The sequence below is a fragment of the Panicum virgatum genome, chromosome 5N (assembly GCF_016808335.1).
Source record: "Panicum virgatum strain AP13 chromosome 5N, P.virgatum_v5, whole genome shotgun sequence".
NCBI classification, from domain to species: Eukaryota; Viridiplantae; Streptophyta; class Magnoliopsida; order Poales; family Poaceae; genus Panicum; species Panicum virgatum.
Window position 1 is genome coordinate 62,737,490 of NC_053149.1, and position 21,652 is coordinate 62,759,141.

General features: G+C 49.7%; 1 protein-coding gene across 2 annotated transcripts; it reads right to left on the bottom strand.

Moving 5' to 3' along the window:
• Positions 1 to 667: 667 nt before the first annotated feature.
• LOC120671879 (TBC1 domain family member 8B-like) lies at positions 668 to 20,199 on the bottom strand. 2 transcript variants are annotated; one of them, XM_039952139.1, is made up of 18 exons: positions 19,838 to 20,199; positions 19,304 to 19,373; positions 18,694 to 19,212; positions 18,429 to 18,614; positions 18,227 to 18,340; positions 17,879 to 17,937; positions 17,700 to 17,766; positions 17,519 to 17,570; positions 17,331 to 17,423; positions 11,825 to 11,908; positions 11,308 to 11,720; positions 10,548 to 10,609; positions 9,329 to 9,398; positions 8,986 to 9,066; positions 8,802 to 8,903; positions 8,292 to 8,431; positions 7,972 to 8,089; positions 668 to 1,185 (listed from the first exon to the last, which is right to left on the bottom strand). In XM_039952139.1, exons 1-18 carry the CDS (start codon positions 19,879 to 19,881, stop codon positions 928 to 930), a joined length of 2,532 nt encoding a protein of 843 aa, XP_039808073.1. In that variant the 5' UTR covers positions 19,882 to 20,199; the 3' UTR covers positions 668 to 927. The 2 variants fall into 2 exon arrangements, with proteins under 2 accessions (XP_039808073.1, XP_039808074.1); XM_039952140.1 differs by lacking the exon at positions 668 to 1,185 and adding an exon at positions 5,572 to 6,401 and having other exon boundaries at positions 19,838 to 20,087.
• Between the last annotated feature and the right edge of the window lie 1,453 nt (positions 20,200 to 21,652).

Genomic DNA, 21,652 nt, shown 5'->3' on the forward strand with positions numbered 1-21,652 from the left:
CCCCAGGTGGCCAGGTCCCTACGAAAGCAAATACAGATCGCACAGCAGCGCTGCTGCGATTCTATTCGGATCCAGAATAAAGGATCCGACCACCCGCGCATCCCAGTCCCCGGCGGCGGGGTCGAGCAGACGAGACGCCGCCGAACGTCTCCACGGGGGGCGAGCACGCGAAGGGATCCAGTCCGGACACGAAAGTGGTGGCAGGACGTGACACCACTCGTCCGAATGCACGCACGCACACGCGCACGAAAGGCACATGCTCAATCAGGATAATGGGTGCCGCATCATTTTCTGACATATTCCAAGCTGTTGACGTAATGACGTCTGACAGTGGACGTGTGAAGAAAAAAGGTGTTCCGAGTGCCCTTGTGCTTTTAAAAGGAAGCAAAGCGGAGTAAAGCAAACGCTTGCAATTGGCTCGTGCGGCAACCATTGTTTCCATGGCATCAGCAGGCTGTGCTTTACGTAGAACCACGCAGTTGCCTGCCTGTACCGAATGGAAAAATAGATGGGAAGAAGTGAGAACATTACCAGTCATGTAAGACAGACAGGCAGAGCCCCGATCTTTGTACATCAGTGCAGATGCAGTAGCCAACAAACTGATAAAGGCAACCAGAAAGTCACCACAACAACGGTACTCTTTCCGTGTTTACAGCCGAGAGCAATATGTTCCATGAACTGCTTTGTAATTTACCTTCTATTTGGTGCGTTTTTTTTCACGTGTATGGATAACTTACAGCCAATCGACAAAATTAACAGGCAAAAAATAACTTATTCATTCTCTCCCCTCTCAAGTTACAGTCCAAAGAATCTATAAACCTAAAAGAAGGGCAAGAGTGGGGGAAACTAAATACACCAATACATAATTTAAAAAATGGCAACTTATGTTGTGACTTAGCAACATTGGTGCAGACCAGTCAGAGGACGTCAATCCAATTTTATTTCCTCCAGCTGATCTTCCTGCCGGTCCAAATCTTTTATGCTTCTCTCCACACTTAGTATATCGCCATCCATCTTGGGCATCTCTGATCTGGGCTCGCTCTCTCTTTTGGGTGTTTCTATTCTTTGTTCATCCTCTTTAGGTGAGTCACCCTGCTTTTCATCGTCCTTCTTGGGTGTTTCAACCCTTCCAGTGTTATTATTCAGCTTGCCATTTGTTGACTCATCAGTGCCGTTCTGCTTGCCCTGTGAAGAACCAAGGCAGGGTACAGTACAAATAACTTCAAATCAGGCAAAGTATGACAGTTCTTGTACAGCAAAAGTCCAATTATCATAGACAAAGTAAAACCTATGTTATGACCGGCAAGACCTACCAGCGCCGCAACAAGATGGTCGTGCCGCAGGAGTCCGGCAACAAACGTGGCTAAAGGAGTCCCAGACGGTCTACAATCCGGCTGCAAGTTCAACGGATGGATATGGACGTTTCGGTTAGAGAAGATTTAGGAGATTGGTTGTGTACTTTCTTGTTGCTTAGTTATATTTGCTTTCCTAGAGATAATCTTATATAAGATCACATTGTATCAGATGGGATTGGGCAGTTAATGAGATACATCTAGCTTCCCAGCCTATTCTCTGTTTCCCCGTCTCTTTCTCCCAGTTATCCGGCGACGTCGCAGACGGCGCCGACTCGCCGGGGTCCCAGACCTCGACCTTCCACCCACCACAGCTACAACCTGCGCCACGTTCCTCCGTCCAACGCTGCTCCGTCCAGCCCGACCAGCCAGGAACGTAACAATCTGGTATCAGATTGCTCAGGTACCTCGATCACCATGGATGCTCTTCAACAGTCGATTGAGGATCTCAAGACTCTCATGGAGAAGATGAACACCACGGTGTCCGCCCTGGAGCCCTTGGTCCCTAGCGTCGCCTCCTTGGTGGCACTGCCGACTTCTGTGGAGTCGCTGCAGCAAACCATGAAGGAAGCGGGCGATCATCTCAAGTCCGTCACCGTCGCAGTTAAGCGCTTGGAAGTCGGCGATCGCTCGTCCGGCTCGAGCAACACTCAGAAGCCTGCGGAGGATGATGGAGTACTTGGACCGAGGCCGCGGCAACCGCCGCCGCCACCGCCGCCGCCGCCGCCGTTCCCAAGACCACCACCAGTGCAAACAAGATATGGGGCTGCGCGAGTGGATCCGGTGGAGGACGAACAGGCCTTCCTCAAGCCCAAGATGGTGTTCCCGTCTTATGATGGAACTGGTGATCCGCTGCCATGGATCAATCGTTGTGACCTGTACTTTAGAGGCCACAACACCCCGGAGCACAGGAAGGTTTGGATGGCCTCGCTGCACATGACTGATGCAGCACAGCTTTGGTACTACCGGCTTGAAACAACACAGGGCGAACCGGATTGGCGGCGCTTTTGTCAACTGGTACATCGCCGATTTGGGCCGGCCATCACAGAGTCACCCCTAGGCGAGATCTCTCTCTTGCGCAGAACTGGCACGGTTGAGGATTATGCAAAGCAGTTCGTCGCGCTCGCCTGTCGTGAGGTGGAACTCTCGGAACGCCAGCAAGTTCAACTCTTCATCGCGGGCCTCGTCAATCCTTTGCGGACAGACGTGGCCATACAATCTCCGGCGACACTGGACGACGCCATCCGTTACGCTCGGGCCTTCGAGCAACGGCTGGCCCTGGAGCCGGCGTCGCAGCGGCAGAGTGGTCGCGCGCCATTCCGTCCGGGCGGGCAACTCGCAGCTCCTGGCGGCCAGCCGGCCGGGGTGTACGCTGGGCCGGCTCCGGCCTCTCAATCGGCTGCCGGCCGCCCAGCAGGAGCACCACGTGCAGCGTCGCTCCCTCGCCGTCAGCTCACGGTCGCTGAGATGGCCCAGCGCCGCGCAGAGGGGCTATGTTACAATTGCCCCGAGAAATATGTCGCTGGACACCGCTGCAAGCAACTTGCAGTGATCGAGATCGTTCCGGACGGCACCGATGACGACGAGCCCACGGAGGACATTGGAGATCCTGAACTACACTTCCTCCACACGCCTCTGGCCTCTCGCGCCGAGAGCGAAAAGCCACCAAGCATCTCCCTGCACGCCCTCATGGGCATCCAAACCAGAGAAGCTCCAACGATGAAGATTTGGGTATTCCTTGGAGGCCGCCGGCTCACGGCTCTCCTTGACTCCGGCTCGTCAAAGAACTTCATCAATACCCGTGTTGTCCAGGAATTGGGTATCCCTCTGGACACCAGTGAAGCTCTGAATGTTACAGTGGGAAACGGTGATCACGTCCGTAGCCCGGGACGCCTAGCTGAGGTGCGTGGCAAGGTTGGCGGTGATTATTTTTGGTTTGACTCACACGCACTGCCTATGGGCTCCCTTGATATGGTGATAGGAGTCAGCTGGATGAGTCAATTAGGGGACATTCAATGGAATTTCCAAGAGCAGACCTTTACGTTCCGGGTAGCAGACAAGAGAATCCAGTGGTGCGGCATTGAACGGCCGTCCGGCCATGTCCTTCGATCCTTGGAGACGCCACCGGGCACCCTACTGCCGGAACTGCTTCAGTCTTTCGACGGCCTTTTCAAAGAACCCCACGGCATGCCCCCGCAGCGAGCCATTGAGCATCGGATTCGCCTTAAACCGGGTACAGAAGCAGTTGCAGTCAGGCCCTACAGGTACGCTCATCTTCAGAAGGATGAGCTTGAGAGACAGTGTGCAGAACTCCTTCTCCAAGGCATTATTCGAGCCAGCTCATCAGCTTTCTCTTCTCCTGCGTTACTTGTAAAGAAACCGGATGGTTCCTGGCGCCTTTGTATTGATTACCGGGCTCTTAACGCTGCTACCATCAAAGACAAATTTCCCATTCCAGTTGTAGAAGAACTACTTGACGAGCTGCGTGGTGCACGGTTCTTCACCAAGTTGGATCTCCGTTCAGGGTACTATCAAGTGCGCATGTGCTTTCAAGATGTGGAAAAGACGGCTTTTCGCACTCATCAGGGCCTATTTGAATTTTTGGTGATGCCTTTCGGCCTAACAAATGCACCAGCGACTTTCCAAGCTTTGATGAATTCAGTTTTGAAGCCGTTTCTCAGACGGTTTGTGTTGGTATTTTTTGATGACATCTTGATATATAGCAAATCGTGGTCTGAGCACCTGCTGCATCTTCAGGCGGTATTTGAGGCTTTACAGCAACACCAGCTCTTTCTAAAGAAGTCTAAGTGTTCCTTTGGGGAAACATCAGTGGGCTACCTTGGCCATGTTATCTCGGCACAGGGAGTGGCCATGGATGCAAGCAAAGTGCAAGCTATCTTGTCATGGCCGCAGCCCAAGTCAGTGCGTGCTGTTCGGGGATTTCTTGGCTTGGCCGGGTATTATCGCCGCTTCATCAAGGACTACGGGCTGATAGCTGCACCTCTCACCAAACTGCTGAAGAAAGAGGGGTTTCGTTGGACCGAGGAAGCCGCTGCAGCTTTCAGCGCCCTACAGAAAGCACTATCCAGTGCTCCAGTCCTACACCTCCCAGATTTTAGTTCTCCTTTCATTGTTGAATGTGATGCCTCTGGGTCAGGTTTCGGTGCTGTGCTCCATCAAGGAACGGGGGCTATTGCTTTCTTCAGTCGCGCCATCGCGCCTCGACATGCCAAGCTGGCCGCATACGAGCGTGAACTCATTGGGTTAGTACAAGCAGTCAAGCACTGGCGGCCTTATTTGTGGGGCCGAGAATTCGTCGTCCGTACAGATCATCAAAGCCTGAAATACTTGCTCGATCAACGCCTTTCAACAATTCCACAACATCACTGGGCCACTAAATTATTGGGATATGACTTCCGTGTGGAGTTTAAACCTGGGGTTTCAAATATTGTGGCTGATGCTCTCTCTCGTCGCGAGGAGGAAGATTCTGCGGTATGCAATGCTCTATCCGTCCCAGTTTTCTCTTTCTTTGATACACTCAGGCAATTGCTGGAGGCAGATAAGTCCCTACGGGAGTACAGGAATAAGGCCCAGGAAAGTATAGACGGATGGTCAATGGTGGATCAGTTGCTGCTCAAGAATGGCAAGGTGTTTGTTCCGGCCTCATATGATGTTGTTCCTTCCTTGCTGGAGTTTGCTCATGGTCTGGGGCATGAGGGTATCCAGAAAACTCTCCACCGCCTCCGTTCTGACTTTCACATTCTGGGGGATCGTCGTTTGGTGCGGGAGTATGTGCGGAACTGTGAGACTTGTCAGCGAAATAAGACAGAACATCTAAGGCCGGGTGGGTTATTACAACCGCTAGACATTCCATCAACAGTTTGGTCTGACATTGCCATGGATTTCATTGAAGCTCTTCCTCGGGTAAATGGCAAGACAGTTATTTTGACAGTGGTGGATCGTTTTTCTAAGTATGCACACTTTATTCCTTTGGGACATCCTTACACGGCTGCATCAGTGGCAAAGGCCTTCTTTCAGGAGATTGTTCGCCTACACGGGCTGCCGGCAACTATTGTGAGCGATCGGGACCCAGTTTTCACAAGTGATTTTTGGAAGGAGTTATTCAATCTTACTGGTGTCCGTTTGCAGTTCACTTCTGCTTTTCATCCTCAGTCGGATGGACAATCAGAGGCTACTAACAAAATCATAGCTATGTATTTGCGCTGTTTGACAGGAGATCGGCCTAGGCAGTGGGTTCGCTGGCTCCCTTGGGCAGAGTTTTGCTATAACTCTTCTTATCAAGCATCACTAAAGACTTCGCCTTTTAAGGTGGTTTATGGTCGTGATCCCCCTGCGCTGCGTGCTTATGAACAGGGTGAAGCCCGCTTGCCGGCGGTTGAGCAACAGCTACTTGAGAGAGATGAATTCATTGCTGAAATTCGTGATCGTCTTGAGCAGGCACAGCAGTATGCTAAAGTGCAGTATGACAAGAAACATAGAGAGTTATCCTTTGAAGTCGGCCAGTGGGTTTGGCTTCGTTTGCTCCATCGGCCGATGGCTTCTCTCGCTGTGAAGGGTCGTGGCAAACTCGGTCCACGATATTTTGGGCCGTATCAAGTGGCAGAAAAGATTGGCGAGGTGGCTTATCGCTTGAACTTGCCAGCGGGAGCACGCTTGCATAATGTTTTCCATGTTGGATTACTCAAGCCCTTTCACGGAACTCCTCCTGTGGCGCCAGCTCCTTTGCCCCCGGTACAGCATGGGCGTGTCTGCCCTCAGCCAGCCAAGGTTCTCCGAGGTAGGCTTGCCCGTGGTCGTTATGAAGTGTTAGTGCAATGGGTTGATCAGGATGCTTCGTCAGCCGCTTGGGTGGCATTGGACGATTTCAAGCGACTATACCCTGATTACCAGCTCGAGGACGAGCTGTTGCTCCAGGGGGGGAGAGATGTTATGACCGGCAAGACCTACCAGCGCCGCAACAAGATGGTCGTGCCGCAGGAGTCCGGCAACAAACGTGGCTAAAGGAGTCCCAGACGGTCTACAATCCGGCTGCAAGTTCAACGGATGGATATGGACGTTTCGGTTAGAGAAGATTTAGGAGATTGGTTGTGTACTTTCTTGTTGCTTAGTTATATTTGCTTTCCTAGAGATAATCTTATATAAGATCACATTGTATCAGATGGGATTGGGCAGTTAATGAGATACATCTAGCTTCCCAGCCTATTCTCTGTTTCCCCGTCTCTTTCTCCCAGTTATCCGGCGACGTCGCAGACGGCGCCGACTCGCCGGGGTCCCAGACCTCGACCTTCCACCCACCACAGCTACAACCTGCGCCACGTTCCTCCGTCCAACGCTGCTCCGTCCAGCCCGACCAGCCAGGAACGTAACAACCTAAAGCTTATATGTGACAAATGAAAATATATAAGAACACTCCAAGAATCTTGAAGGAAAGTGACAAGAAATAAAGGCCTTTCTCCAGAATATGGCAGAATCCAACCCCTCTAAAATGTTTACCAGGAGGTAGGAAGGACTCCGGTGTAGCAGTCCGAACTTATATTCACCACGGTCAATAGCAGGTTGAATCAGTTTGGAAGAACTTCAGTATAATAGTAGTCTGAACTTATAAAAACTACAATTTAAGTTATCTTATAGCATACAGAATTTTTTTAGATTGCAAGCAGCAAGACAACTCATGGCAAGTTCTATCTTTCTGAACGACATTCTTAATGACAGGAAGATATGACACTCACAGCATCTTTCAGGTACAACACTATTGGGCTCACAAATTCTAGAAACAAGACAGTGGAATGTTTTGCTCCTTTTGCAGTCAACTGGGAGATCAGTCTGACAATAGAGTGATAGACACACAAAACTTTAGTACCTTATCACACTATTACCTCCTCACAGCAATTTAAAGACACAAGCTGCCTATACCGTTCTTACACTAACATTTTCTGACACCTACATGTGCTTGAGCAAAATTTCCAAAATCAGGTTTTCTAGTGACACCTACACTTTCTGCATGTTCCCCACATGCCTATACCATTCCTAAACTAACGAAAATGCCCTGTCACGGATCAGGATTTGTTTCATATGAACGAGCATGTGGGGAACAGGCAAAGAGTTTTTCTACTCTCAGATTAGCTTATGTTGCTGTTCTGGACGGTTATTGTGTATTGTGTTTAGTTTTATTAATCCCTTAGTAGTTTTTTCTAGTGTCGTTATCCTTGCTTTAGTTAGCAATGTTACTGTTTGTATTTTACTCCCTCAGTCCCAATTTACAATTCGTTTTAGCTTTTTTGGATACATAGTTTTTGCTATGTATCCCGACAGTGTACATCTAGATGCATAGCAAAATATATGTATCTAGAAAAGCCAAAACGGATTGTAATTCAGGACAGAGGTAGTATGTCGCAAATCCTTTCTTCTAATTAATGCAATGCAGAGTTCCTGACATCTTTTCAGAAAAAAGGAAGAAAAAAAACTGTCACAGGAGTGAGATCTTGATGTCCCAAACTTAGGAGTTTGAGTAAATAATTTACTAGTATAAGTGTGATACTGCACTGAGATAAAAGGATTATCTAATATCCAGTGTAATCCACCAACCAAAAGACAGTACCTTGTTCTTGTCTCGCCAGCCCTGAGAAAATGGAGCAAGCAAACTTATTCTTCTAGGCTGGAACTCCTGTGATGAATCTTGGTTCGCTTGACCAGGTGATCCATCTCGTGTTGGGGTTCTTCAAGGAATGAAAAATTAAGCAGCAGTGTCAAGTTAGCAGTGGAGAACCACAACAGCAAATGAGTGGAACATTTCACAAGGAAACATTAGTAGGTCCAATCACATCTACTTGCATTTGGGGGAAAAAATTCTTATTGAAAAAAAGGAATGGACAAGTTCATCAAATTGGTCATTATGAGTACCAATCTGGTCAATGGTACCTTGGAGAAGGAGAAGGAGACGGCAGCTGTGCTTTCTGCTGACCAGATTGGTACTGAAGTGTTGCCTCTAGCATTGTTTCTGCCATAACTGCTCTGTTCTCCATTTGTTCAAGTGAAGCCATAGCTTCCTCGTACTTCTCCTGTATACATAACCATACACAAGCAGCAAATCATAAGCTGAACAAAGAACATTGACTTGCTTTATTCTTTAGAGCAGGAAAAACCATTTATTGTAAAGGCCATTGTAGCTTTTTAAAGGAACCTAGGTATCAGAGCATGTGTACTGCAACACATAGCTTCATATAAATATCAACAAATCCAGTAGGAACAGTTTTTTCAGGAGCAGGAAAAAGCAAGGTATTGTGAATACTATTATAAATTCAAAGCTGTCTTCCAGTTGCTATACAAAAAAAAAAGACCAGTTGTCACACAAGCAAACATGACAGACAGATCAAGACATATAATGCATGCAAACACAACAGCATGGATTCTAGCTCAAACTGAATTAACCTGGAGAACATGCACAGCATATTTCTGAGAAGCAGCATCTTGCTCAGCGCAGATGCGGGCATCCTCTGTGACTTTCTGTTCTTGTTCCACACGCATTAGGACCTGCAATTGACCTAGTTGGTGGGTAGCTGCATATGACATAGCGGTAACAAGGTTTGGAGCAGCATATGGATAAGAATTGAACCTGAAGCATTGCTCGCTCCTGTTCCTGCTTGTCTGAAAGAGCTTGCCTTAGCTCTGATAACTCTTGTTCCAACTGCTCGACCTAGGAATTGACAGACAAATATAGAAACAATTATATTCCAAGGAAACAAGAAATTTTCGTCTAGAAAGGTTAGCTACTTTACTAATAACTGTTAATTAAACAGGATATTCTAACAGATAAATTGGCTGCGAAAAAGATATGACACTATTTTGCAAACTTCAGGTTTACCATGCAAGATCCCAACAAATTCAACAAACATGGTCTCAAAAAGAAAAATCAACAAACAGTCAAACAGAGATGAAAAAACATCTTTTGTGGTTACCTTTGCACTAAGTTCACGTCTGTTATCTTGCTTAACCATTTCCATCAGTGCTGTCTCTAATTCATCAGCCCTAGATAAAGATAATAATTAACAAAAGTTAATTCAATCTGCAAGCAAGTAAGCACTCATGTTTAATCCTAGTGAGTACTGACCAAAGAGACTAACTCTTGTAAAATGCAGGGCACACTAAATGGGGCAGGCACTGTAGGAGATATAGCTATGCCTCTTTCTGTACCACCGCATAGAAAGGATTGCATTTTCCACTCTAAATTATTAAAAAAAAACATAAACAGATCCTGATAATGAGGAAGAGCATACACATCCACCTTTTCTGCGCCAATAAAGTGACCTTGTCCATGAATCCCTAGTATATTTTACTCTTTAGTTACTGAAATATTGATATTAATGGAACCACAGATGCAGCCTATATTTCTGGCTTGCAAACCAGTGATGATCAAGACCATTTTGTAAAGCAGATGATGTAGCCTACTCAACTAGAGAACAAGGACTTCTGGCAAAAATATTTTGAGCACAACATTGAGTGATCAACTTATTTCCCAAGCACAGTATCACAAAACCTTCCCTATTTACCTTCAAAGGAACATAATATGCCCATCTTCTTCGTCCCCCTCTCCTGTTAACCCATGAAATAGTGGCCATGTGGACCCAAGGTTGCAAGTAAACGATATGCAAGGACCATTTTCTTACCCCTTCAGGAGACAAACCGGCACAACTAGAGTTATAGTATCAAGTTCTGATGATTTTGAGTACATCCATGACTAAAGTATTTTACGATAACACTATCCATGATAAGCATGTAAGCTTCTCTCTAATACAAAGATACACGGATCTCCCATGTGTTCGATAAAGAAAAACAAACATGTAAGCTCAACTAATTTTGACTGAAAAAATCATCAAACCTGACTAACTTTCGCACATATGTAGACCAAAAAGCTTGTTTTCAACACATCTAGATGAGCTCTCACTAGTGGGCTACTAGAGCATGGTGATGGCAGTGAGAAAAAAAAACAAGGTTTAGCTACGGAACAATGACGTGCAGCTAGCCAGTGGTAAATATGATATGACAGGAACCATCACTGATTGACCAAGTTCTAAAACTAATTACTTAAAATGGTGCATGTAGTGTTTGTTCATGTTTTATGGTCAGGAAATGACTCAAGCAACCTAAAGGTCAGAGTCTTGAATATTTGAAACTAACCTCAGAACAGCTGATCTTCTCTCCTCTAGCAATTGGCACAATTCTCCCTTCAGCCAGACCACCTGAGAAAATACAACCAAATACAAATTCTTACATTTTTAAGGAAAAAATTACTATTTAAGTATAAGTTCAAGGAAAATAGACAGGGAACCAAGACTGATCTACAGATTTCTTTACAATGATAGTATAAAGGTTGCAAAAATTGCTACAAAATGCTCACACAGTACATAACCTCTAACTATAATTGCCCAGGGATATGGTGCCTGGTAGCATGCTAACTATAAGAACTACATTAATTGGGCCAGGAGTTCTATCGCTTTGCAGTAATGCCCAGATGCATTTGCATAAATTGTCATATTAAGAAAATGCAGGATAGACTATAAGATTACAAACAGTAGTCCTAGTTGGATATGTAAACTACTGGATGCCATTCAATTTTCTTTCAGGAATAGTTAAGTCACCTACTTCATAAAAGAGCAGTTTGCTCTAACAAAAGTGAAATGTAACGTCTATTACTTTTCTGACCAACCATCTTATCATTCAGATAAGATATCCAAAAAACAAGGATGGATGTAAATTGTGAACAGCTTTCTCAAAGGCTAAGTGTGCATGGCACCATATAAACTTCCGCATAAATAGACGGAACAACGAATAACCTAACTAATGGAAATGTTTTATTAGTCTGTCGCTTAAGTTCCGTGGAAATACAGCTTTACAATTTGGAGAAGAAAAAAAAAGTTTAGTATAATGAGAAGGATACCTGGTCTTTAGGATCAGGCAAAGAATCGATCTCAGAGTTTACAGTGAGACCAAGATACATATCATTCATGTTACCAGAACTGGTTTCTTGGTTATTATCGCCATCTGTCGAGTCATTTGACTGTTCTTCAGATAATGACACCAAGGGTTCAGTGTCACGTTTGAAATTATATAGTTTAGATGCAAGACTGTTGGTGTCCCTCCAGGCACGAAGGCCTCTTGCTCTCTGTTCCATTGAAGAGATAACAGATGGACGGTGTTTATTCCTCAGTTCTTGCAGCCTGGCTTCACCTACAGCTTGATATCCCATGCAAGCTGTTAAAACAAGCTGGCTACTATCGAAAGTAGAGCCAGCTAAAGATTGCAAAAGGGTTACAGCATCCCCAGCATCTTTTGTTGTCACAAGTGCAGGACCTGCAATTAACATTGGTAATAACTAATAAGCCTCCATCTATGACCTAACTTCCGAGATATTGGTCAGCTTTGGCGTCAATAAATCAAAAGAGGGACCCCAGTACCATACAACTCCATCAGTGCAAGGGCTGTCCGGAAGAGCATCACACGGTTTCCCTCAAAGAGAAGCACATCCCAAACACGAAGAACTGAAAGTTTTAAATAGTAACAAAATGGTTAGCATGATTATAGAGAAGATAATAGTAAACTCATAATATACTCTAAATACAGAATGTTAGTTCAAGCTTAGTGGCACAAATCAAGAAGACACCAAATCTAGGAAAAAGTTGGTGGTATACCTTACACACACATATTTGATGGAACACTACAACTAATGAGGGTAGAATGTGACATTGTGACAGTATTTGTCAAGGGCCTCAAACCCCTGGGTAGCTGGACCTCGGCTACGGAGTTCGTAGCCTCGACCTGTCTTCTCCGGCGAGGATAAACCCTAGCCGCAGGCTTACCTGAGAGAGAGAGTTGGAGGAAGTTGGAGATAATATCTTTCTTGATTCTCAATTGTTCAAATTACACACTTATATGGCCAAAGGCCCAACCGGACTCTCCTCTAATTTAGGATCTAACAAACCAACTATCGGTGGCCTTCCTAACTAGCCACTAGCGCGCTCCCTGCGCCTCCCACGCGTTCGGTGTCGTGGCGCACATCTCGCGCCCGCCTGCGCCTTGTGTACGTGCGCCCGACCATGACATCTCTCCCCTCGTCGAGGAGCAGCTCGAGGGACGAGCTGGAACTCCGGATACTTGGCGCGGAAAGGCTCGACATCCTCCCATGTAGCTGAAGCCGCAAACTCACCCTTCCATTGCACCAAGACCTGGCGCACACCGCGAGCTAGGCGGGTACGCACGGCGCGCTCCGGTTCCGGGACGACCGCACCATGATGAAGCGGAGGAAGGGCCGGTGGAGCATCTCGGGCCGGCCCATGGAACTTCTTGAGGAGTCCCACGTGGAACACGTCATGGATGCGTGCTCGGGCCGGCAACGCGAGGCGGACGGCGACGTCGTTGATCAGCTCGGTGACGCGGTACGGCCCGAAAAAACGCGGCTTGAGCTTGCCGGAAACCGCCTGGGGAAGAGATGACGCCGCGCGCTGCCGTAGTCGGAGAAGCGCCCAATCGCCCACCTTGTACTCCACATGGCAGTGCAGCTTGTCGTAGTGCAGCTTCTGCGTTGCCTGCGCCTGTTCCAGCCGGTAACGGACATCGGCCAGAAACTCTTCGCGCTCCTCCATACTCTTGGCGACTGCAGCCACCCTGGTGTCCCCCGGCTCGTAAGACCGGATGGATGGCGGATCATGGCCATACACCACGCGAAACGGAGTGTCCCGCAGCGATGTCTGGTAGGTGGTGTTGAAGACAAACTCCACCCAAGGTAACCAGCGCAGCCATTGGCGAGGTCTGTCACCTGTGAGACAGCGCAAGTACATGATGATGACGCGGTTGGCCGCCTCCGATTGCCCATCCGACTGTGGATGGAACGCCGTCGTCATGTGCAGCTTAGTCCCCATCAAGCGCATGAGCTCGTGCCAGAACGTCGAGGTGAAGACGGGGTCACGATCCGACACCATGGACTGAGGCACCCCGTGTAGGCGTACAATGTCGGCGAAGAAGGCTTGAGCGACGGACTCGGCGGAGTACGGATGCGCCAAGGGAATAAAATGACAGTACTTGCTGAACCTGTCCACCACGGTAAGGATGACGGACTTGCCTCGGACGTGGGGTAGAGCTTCGATGAAGTTGAGGGCGATGTCTGTCCAGACTCCTTGCGGTACCGGCAGAGGAAGAAGAAGACCCGCTGGGTGCAAGTGTTCTTATTTGTACCTCTGGCAGACCGCGCACCCACGCACCATATCTTGCACGAGCTGCTTCATGTTAGGAAAATAAAAGTCGCGCCGCAGCCGGTGAAGTGTGCGCTGAACCCCCTCGTGGCCATCCGCATGTACCGCCACCATGATCTCCTGCAGCTGGGAAGAAGCCGAGGGAATGTACAGCCGTCCCGCGAACTGGACCATGCCGTCGACGATGGACCAGGGCGCCCCGCGGGAGCCTGCGCCGATGTCGTCCCAGAGTGCGACGAGGGCCGGGTCGGAAAGCTGCGCCTGACGAAGACGAGCTATGAAGTCGAAACGGGGCGTCGATATAGCCAGCAACGCCCCCTCCTCAGTGTCCCGGCGGGACAGCGCGTCGGCCACCGCGTTAGCCGCTCCCGGCTTGTACTCGACGGAGAAATCGAACCCAGCAGCTTCCCCACCCAATGATGTTGGGGGATAGTCGCCAGCCTCTGATCCAGCAAGTACTCGAGACTGTAGTGGTCCGTCTTGACGAGGAAGCGGCGGCCCCAAAGGTATGGCCTCCAGTGGCGCACGGCATGCACCAAGCCGATGAGCTCCCTTTCGTACGCGGCAAGGGCTCGGTGACGGGGTGCTACGGATGGCTGAAAAAGGCGATGGGATGGCCCTCCTGAATCAGCACCGCGCCGAAGCCGTGGGACGAGGCATCGCATTCGACGACGAATGTCTTGGCGAAGTCCGGCATCGCCAATATGGGTGTTGTGGTCACCGCAGTCTTGAGCGCGTTGAAGGCCGCGGCCGCCTCGTTGCCCCAAGAGAACCCGTCCTTCTTGAGCAGGGCTGTCAACGGAGCCGCGACGGAGCCGTAGTTGTGGACGAACTTGCGGTAGTAGCCCGCCAAGCCAAGGAACCCACACACCGCTCGCGCCGAGTGAGGCACCGGCCAGTCGTGGATGGCCTGCACCTTGGTCGGGTCCATGGCGACGCCTGCCTTCGAGATGATGTGGCCAAGGTAGGACACGGAGGTGACGTCGAACGCGCACTTGGAGCGCTTGACGAAGAGTCTGTGCTGGCGCAGCTTGGAGAGGACGGCGCGTAGATGACGAAGATGATCCGCCCACGTCTCGCTATATATCAAAATGTCGTCAAAGAAAACCAGCACAAAGCGACGAAGGAAAGGGCGAAGTACATCATTCATGAGGGCCTGGAAAGTTGCCGGGGCGTTGCACAGCCCGAACGGCATCACTAAGAACTCGTAGAGGCCGTCGTGAGTGCGGAACGCCGTCTTGTGGATGTCCTCCGGCCTCATGTGCACCTGGTGGTACCCCGAGCGCAGGTCCAGCTTGGTGAAGAATCGCGCGCCGTGGAGCTCGTCCAGCAGCTCATCGACGACGGGGATCGGGAACGCGTCCTTGACCGTGAGCGCGTTCAGTGCGCGGTAGTCCACGCAGAAACGCCACGACCCATCCAGCTTCATGACGAGGATGACCGGGGAGGAGAACGCGGAGGCGCTGCGACGGACGATGCCTTGCTCCATTATGGAGGCGCACTGCCGCTCCAGCTCGTCCTTGTGGGCCGCCAGGTACCGGTACGGCCGGACCGCCATAGGTGCTGCGCCAGGCTTGAGGACGATATGGTGGTCACGCGCGCGCACTGGAGGGAGTCCCTTGGGCTCGGCGAAGACGTCGGCGAACGAGTCCAGCAGCCCGTCGAGGAGGGAGTCGCCGGCCGAGGTAACGTGGACACCCGGTGCGGTCGGCGGGGGTACACCGCGCTAACAGATGCCGCGCCCGTCCTGCTAGAACGTCATGGTCCGGGCCGCGAAATCCTAGACGATGGGTCCCAAGGTAGCCATCCACTCCGTGCCAAGGACGACATCATACCCGGCGAGGGGCATCACGAAGAGATCGACGCGGAACTCCTTGCCGGCGATGGTGAGCGGTGCTTGTCGGAGGACGCCCGGACACGAGACCTTCTCGCCATTTGCCACCGTTGCCGTGAGCCAGGGCAGGGGCTGGATGGGCCACCCTGTGGGCAGTGCTGCAGCCTCGCCAATGAAGCTGTGGCTCGAGCTGGTGTCGACGAGCGCGATCACTGAAGTGGCGCCCAGGTCCACCTTGAGCTTCACCGTGTTGCAGACGGGCACGCCGGTGACCACGTGTAGGGAGAAGACCGGCGTCTCCTCAGCCGGTTCCGAGGTGTCCCCCGTGTCGTCGTCGTCGCCGAGATCCACGCCGTGGATGTAGAAGAGGCGCTTGCAGACCCGGTTATGTCCCCGGGTGTACTTCTCGTCACAGTTATAACAAAGGCCAAGTCGGCGGCGCTCGTCGTGCTCCGCCTAGGACAGCCGCTTGACCGGACGGCCTTCCACCGTGGCCGTGGTCCTGTCCTTGTCGAGGGTGGGAGCCTGCGGGGCGGGACAGGAAGTTGGCTCTGGAAGTAGGCCGCGGCCCGCTGGCTTGGTGGGTGCCGGCGTGTACTGCTCGCGCAGCTCCAGTTGCCGCGCCAGGCTCATGGCAGCCGCCAGGGACTGCGGGTTGTGGACTTGGACGTCGAGGCTGAGCGGAGGACAGAGGCCGCCCGTGAACAGCTGGACGCGCTGCGCCTCGTCGAGATGGCCGGCGCACGGGAGGAGCGCTTGGAAGCGATCCTGGTACTCCGCCACAGTGCCTGTGTGGCGGCAATCTGCGAGCTCGAAGAGGGGGCGGCGCGCAAAGGCGGCCCGTACCGCAGGTTGAGGAGTTCCTTGAACTTGCGCCACGACGGTGTGCCCTCGTCCGCCTGGACTTGGATGTACCACATCTGCGCCCCGTCCTCAAGATTGTAGGACGCCATCCATACCTTCTCTTCCTCCATGATCCGCTGCTGATGGAAGTAGGACTCACATCTGTTGATGAAGATGAGCGGATCGAATTTCCCATCGTAGCGAGGAAAAATCCATCTTCTGGAACCGCGGTGGTCGATCGCTGTGGTGCTCTCCGGAGCCGTGCTTGCTGCTGGACGACGACGAACGATTGGCCGTGAGGGCGGCAATCGCCTTGGCGTTGGAGCCCACGGTGGTCTGCAGGAGTTTGACGGCGTTGGCGAGGGTCTCCACGGTGGTCTTCAAGTCAGCGCTTTCACCCGAGTTGTCGCCCATGGTGACAGCAGGCGATGGCGGCGCGGCGGCTGCTGGTGGCTGTGTAGCGGCGGTGGCTGGCGGTGGGGAGCTGGAGCGGGAAGGCGAGGATCGCCGGGATCGTGATACCAGGTTGTCAAGGGCCGCAAACCCCTGGGTAGCTGGACCTCGGCTACGGAGTTCGTAGCCTCGACCCGTCTTCTCCGGCGAGGATAAACCCTAGCCGCAGGCTTACGTGAGAGAGAGAGAGAGAGAGTTGGAGGAAGTTGGAGATAATATCTTTCTTGATTCTCAATTGTTCAGATTACACACTTATATGGCCAAAGGCCCAACCGGACTCTCCTCTAATTTAGGATCTAACAAACCAACTATCGGTGGCCATCCTAACTAGCCACTAGCGCCCTCCTGGCGCGCGCTCACCGCGCCTCCCGCACGTTCGGTGTCGCGGCGCACATCTCGCGCCCGTCTGCGCCTTGTGTACGTGCGCCCGACCATGACAGTATTGCAATAGCACTAGTGATCTCTTAAAAGGTCCCATAGTTTGAATGGTGATTCTCAAGAAACCCAGATATTGCAAGAGCAGAGGACATATCATTTTGAAAAAGAAAAGGCTAAATGTTTCAAAAAGCACAAAACAAAGCTTACCACTTTCCCAGGGAAGCATGTTCATGAAAATAGATAGGAACCATGGTCCAGTAACCCATGCAACTTGTACACCAAGGTAATCAAGATGATTTACTGTAAAAAATACATGAATTTTCTTGTGAAACTTGTGTTGTTAACATCAATAAGCGATATGGTAAAATAATGAAAATATTGAACGAATGAGTCACCTAGTTTTGGGAATCTCTCTCGGACTAACTCCTCTAAAACAAGCTGATCCACCTATGGGGAAACCAAAATGCAGAAAATGTAAAGATAATGTAAAATAAACAAAGAAGATTGAAGGTCAAACCAGTGAACCACCCAATAGCATGCAAGCATTATAATAAAGAAAAGGGTAATTTATAATACCTGAGATTCGATCATTTCTTCAGAAAAGTAACCATCAAAATAGTCATCCATAATGCCTGTCAATGCCCTGTGGACCCCATGAAAACACACAAAAAGGAGTTTAGTTCAGGAGTACAATTACGTAATCAATATTTCAGTTGAAATAACATGAAACATCGTAGTTGTACTACAGAACCTACCAAAATGCATTCTCCTCAGGCATCAGTAGAAGTAACAAACCAGCAAAGAAGTTCATTGCCTGCATTAATTTTAGGACTAGTTTTAGCATTGAGTCGCCAGTGCATATGTTTGATGATTATATTATAAAATAAAAAACCCTAGACTGGGGGGAGGACGCCTTTAGCTTTAAGCAGCAGCCCACCTAAACCTGTCAAGGGCAGGAAGTTCACCAGGGTTTGCTTCTTTGGCAGCCTGGGACCGTGCAACCATTGCACAGGGAGGTGGAATGGCTCCCTTAAGGCCCCAACAAGCTAATGGAATTCATTGACATGAAAAACAATATGATAAGCATTAAACAAGAGATGTACCTGGCAGTAACCAACTGATGGATTGTGTCTAGCATAAGCTGTGAGCAAGCGTCTTAATGCATTTCTACCATCCTCATCTAGTGCAGGATGCCCTGGAAATGTTCTAGGCAAATCCTAAAAGGCTCCAAAGTAAAAGATGACATTAACAAATGAAATATGCATTCCGTTTTTAGAGTAAAAAGAATCATAATGATCCACATACCTTCTCTATTTGCCCTTTCCACTTTTCAGAAGAAAATGGTTGAGATGCTTTTGGTTTTCCATTATCACACTCCCTAGGCGGAGAATCAGAACATTTGCTGTCTCCTTTTTCACCATCCGCTGCAAGGAGGCCCTCATAGTACCCTTTCACCCGACGAGCTCCAATACCAATAAAAGCTTGCCACAGCTGTCTCCACAAATCAAAAGGATTTGTTATCTTAATAGAAAATGCATCAATTCTGGTTCTAGAAAAATGCAATATATACCTCTCCTCTCAGAGCCATTGGAAGCCCATCACGGACCAAACATTCTAATTCTTCCTTCCAAGGATAATAGTCTTCTTGGTCTGCACCTCTATTTGTACCTGAGTCAGCATTGGAAATGTCAGCTGAAGGCACTTCTTGGCTAGGATCAACCTTCTCTACATCATAGAACTCATCATCAGAATCCTCCGATGGTTTGCTCTCTTCAGGATTATCAGGGTGCAGTTCATCCCCCGTATACCCCTCTTTAACAGAAGAAAATTGCTTTTTCTTGACACGTGAGTTCATCATGTCCTCAATGTGGCCCAAAGAGGGCCTGATTTCAGACCATATCTGGATCTTATGTGGTCTTTGCTGCCTCAATGCTTTCTCATCTGGCCTGGCATCCTCAGCATTCTTGCCAGGAGGTCCATCATCCTCGTTGGAAGGTGCAACCTTGACGTCCTCTCCGGATGACTCTCCGTCCTCAGCCTGCCGATCCAGAAAATTCTTCCATCTCTCGGACCTCTCCTCTTCCTCCTCCTGCAGAGCCAACAGCACAATATATGCAACTCAGCAAGATGAAATAACATGGTGCAAAATGTAGGAATCGGCAGGGAGGCTGCTCTTCCACCTTGTAGATATTTGCATACTCTCTGTACCGCTGCAGGTGCTGTGGCCGCACAGCAAAACCATAAGCGTCCCTGTACCACCACCCAATGCGTCAGTCAGAAATGCACTAGTGATAGCCAATGCCGCAACCATGAGGTACAGTCCTCTTCATCAGAGACCCGGGACAAATCAATTTGCTAAAACCCATCACGCTCACTAAATTTAGCTTAACAATTCATTTGTACTATTATGGAAAAAATAATCGACAGTTTCGCTTCACCTCAGATCCTGCAAGCATCACAGGACCACAATTCAAACATTTTGAAAACAAAAGTAATTCATCACGTCAGAAATGCGGAGATCTCGGCGCTGCATTGCCCAAATTCGGCAATATCTCGCCCTCGATCGAGATCCCCGCGAAATCCCAAAATATCTCCGAAAACACGAGCGGAAGTCTCGAGCAGGAACTCCGCGAGAAAAAGAAAATCCCCCGAAACAGCGTAGACCAACCAACGCGTCACCGAGATGCTCGCGGCTGGGAGAGGCGGGAACGAACCGCTTGTGCTCGAAGGCGATGAAGGGGAGGGCCTTGGCCTTCATCTCCTCTCCTCCACCACCACCAGCGCCGCGCCGCGCCGCGCCGCGCCGCGCCGCGCTACCACCACCGTCCTGCTCGTCTCCCTCGTCGGCCCGCGGCCCGCGGCGCGGCGCCTCAGGTGAACTCAGCGACGGCGTCGGCCGGTGGCGCTGGCGTAGGCAGGCAAAAGCGAAGCGTACGGTGCGGGAGTGATGACTGGAGTGGAGTGCGATTCGAGCTCAGGGGTCGGTGGCGACCCCGATTATTGTACTGCGGCAGCGCTGCTGCTGAGATTTGAGATTTGACCTTGCGTGGCAGCGTGAAACCGCGGAGCGCCCCCCGCCTGGCTACTGGGGAGTTGGGAAATCGGAGGAGCGCCTTAAATATTTTTTCAACTTTTCCCCTTATTTTTGCCATTTTTTATATAGGTTTTCTCTCTCTCCTCTGTGGTTGTAATTAATCTGGGGTTCCGGGTGCATGGAGATTGGGAAAGACGGGCACTTGGGAGTGACCCCGGCCACCCTCGTGGCCAGTTCTACTTCGTCGACATGGGCGGGTTCAGTGTTCAGTGACACGCCGAGATCCCGATTCTCCGTGTCAGAGGGAGCTGTGCTCGTTTCTGTGGTCTGAATTTCTCAAATTATCGTGCTGGTGATGTGTTAGCAGATCTGGCACTGCTACTCCTACTATCATACTCTAACAGGCACCAAGTAATAAGTTTCTAAAATTTGTGCAATGCTCATACGGGCCTCACACAAAAATAGCTGAAGTAGGAGTCCTGCGTGTGAGCGTGCAGAACAATCCTTGGCTATCTGGCTTGAATTGGATGTCGGTCCAAAGGCCAAACACGACGGATACGTGCCTCCTGCCGCAGCAGGGTCAGGCTGGGCGGCGGCGATCCATCAAGCGAGGGCGAGGGAGTAGGCCTACTGCTGGGGCCCAGGCCGAAGGTACAGCTAGCGGTGCAGTTCTGCACCCCCTAACCACTCAGACCTTGTTTAGTTGAGGTGTATAAAATTTTTGAAAAGATATTTTTCTATATTTGAAGTACTAAATATAAATTAATTATAAAATAAATTACAGAATTCGTCTGTAAATCGCGAGACGAATCTAATGAGTCTAATTAATCCATCATTAGATGTTGTTTACTGTAGCAATTTAGCGTCTACTTAGGTTCATTAAATCCGTCTCGCGATTTACAGGCAAACTGTGCAATGCGTTTTTTATTTCGTCTAAATTTAATTTTCCATGTAGGTATCGGAATTTTTTTTTGAAATTTTAAACTTTGTAACTAAACAAGGGTGAGTTCTTTATCTTTCCGTACGCCGCTTGCGTCAGTAGGCCTATGCGTCAGCGTCATATAACGATCCACATCCGCTGCTGCTGGGAGGGAGGCCATCTACGCATCTTCATTCTTATCCTATTTGTGAAATGCAACCAGAGAGGTGACACCCGACGTATCAGACAGCTAGTTCGACTTGTCATGGCGGAGCCGGACGTTACCTAAGGCCAACTTCAATGTATGGAATATGAGGGGTGTTAGACCAGGCCACGTCATAGCTAGCTTTGCCAAATTCAGCATAATGTAGGCATTATCATGCATCTCATCATGGATTAGGTGGAATCCATAAGCACAGTTTTTCTCTCCCTCCTCTCCTCTTTCCTCTTGCTCCGGGCGCTGAAATAGGATACCGGTGCTAGCAACTGCTAAACTAACTAGCACCCTCATATCAATATATTGCACCCTCCCTACTGCCCCCTTGGACACAACGTTGAAGCTGCCCTAAACGTCCT

What these genes read in the sequence shown, in the direction of transcription:
- LOC120671879 (XM_039952139.1), bottom strand. Translation starts at nt 19,881, where the DNA reads ATGAAGGCCAAGGCCCTCCCCTTCATCGCCTTCGAGCACAAGCG. An exon ending in GACGTGAACTTAGTGCAAAG is followed by an intron (nt 9,067 to 9,328) that starts GTAACCACAAAA and finishes GTCAATTCCTAG; the next exon opens with GTCGAGCAGTTGGAACAAGA. An exon ending in ATGCTGTGCATGTTCTCCAG is followed by an intron (nt 8,432 to 8,801) that starts GTTAATTCAGTT and finishes TTATGTATACAG; the next exon opens with GAGAAGTACGAGGAAGCTAT.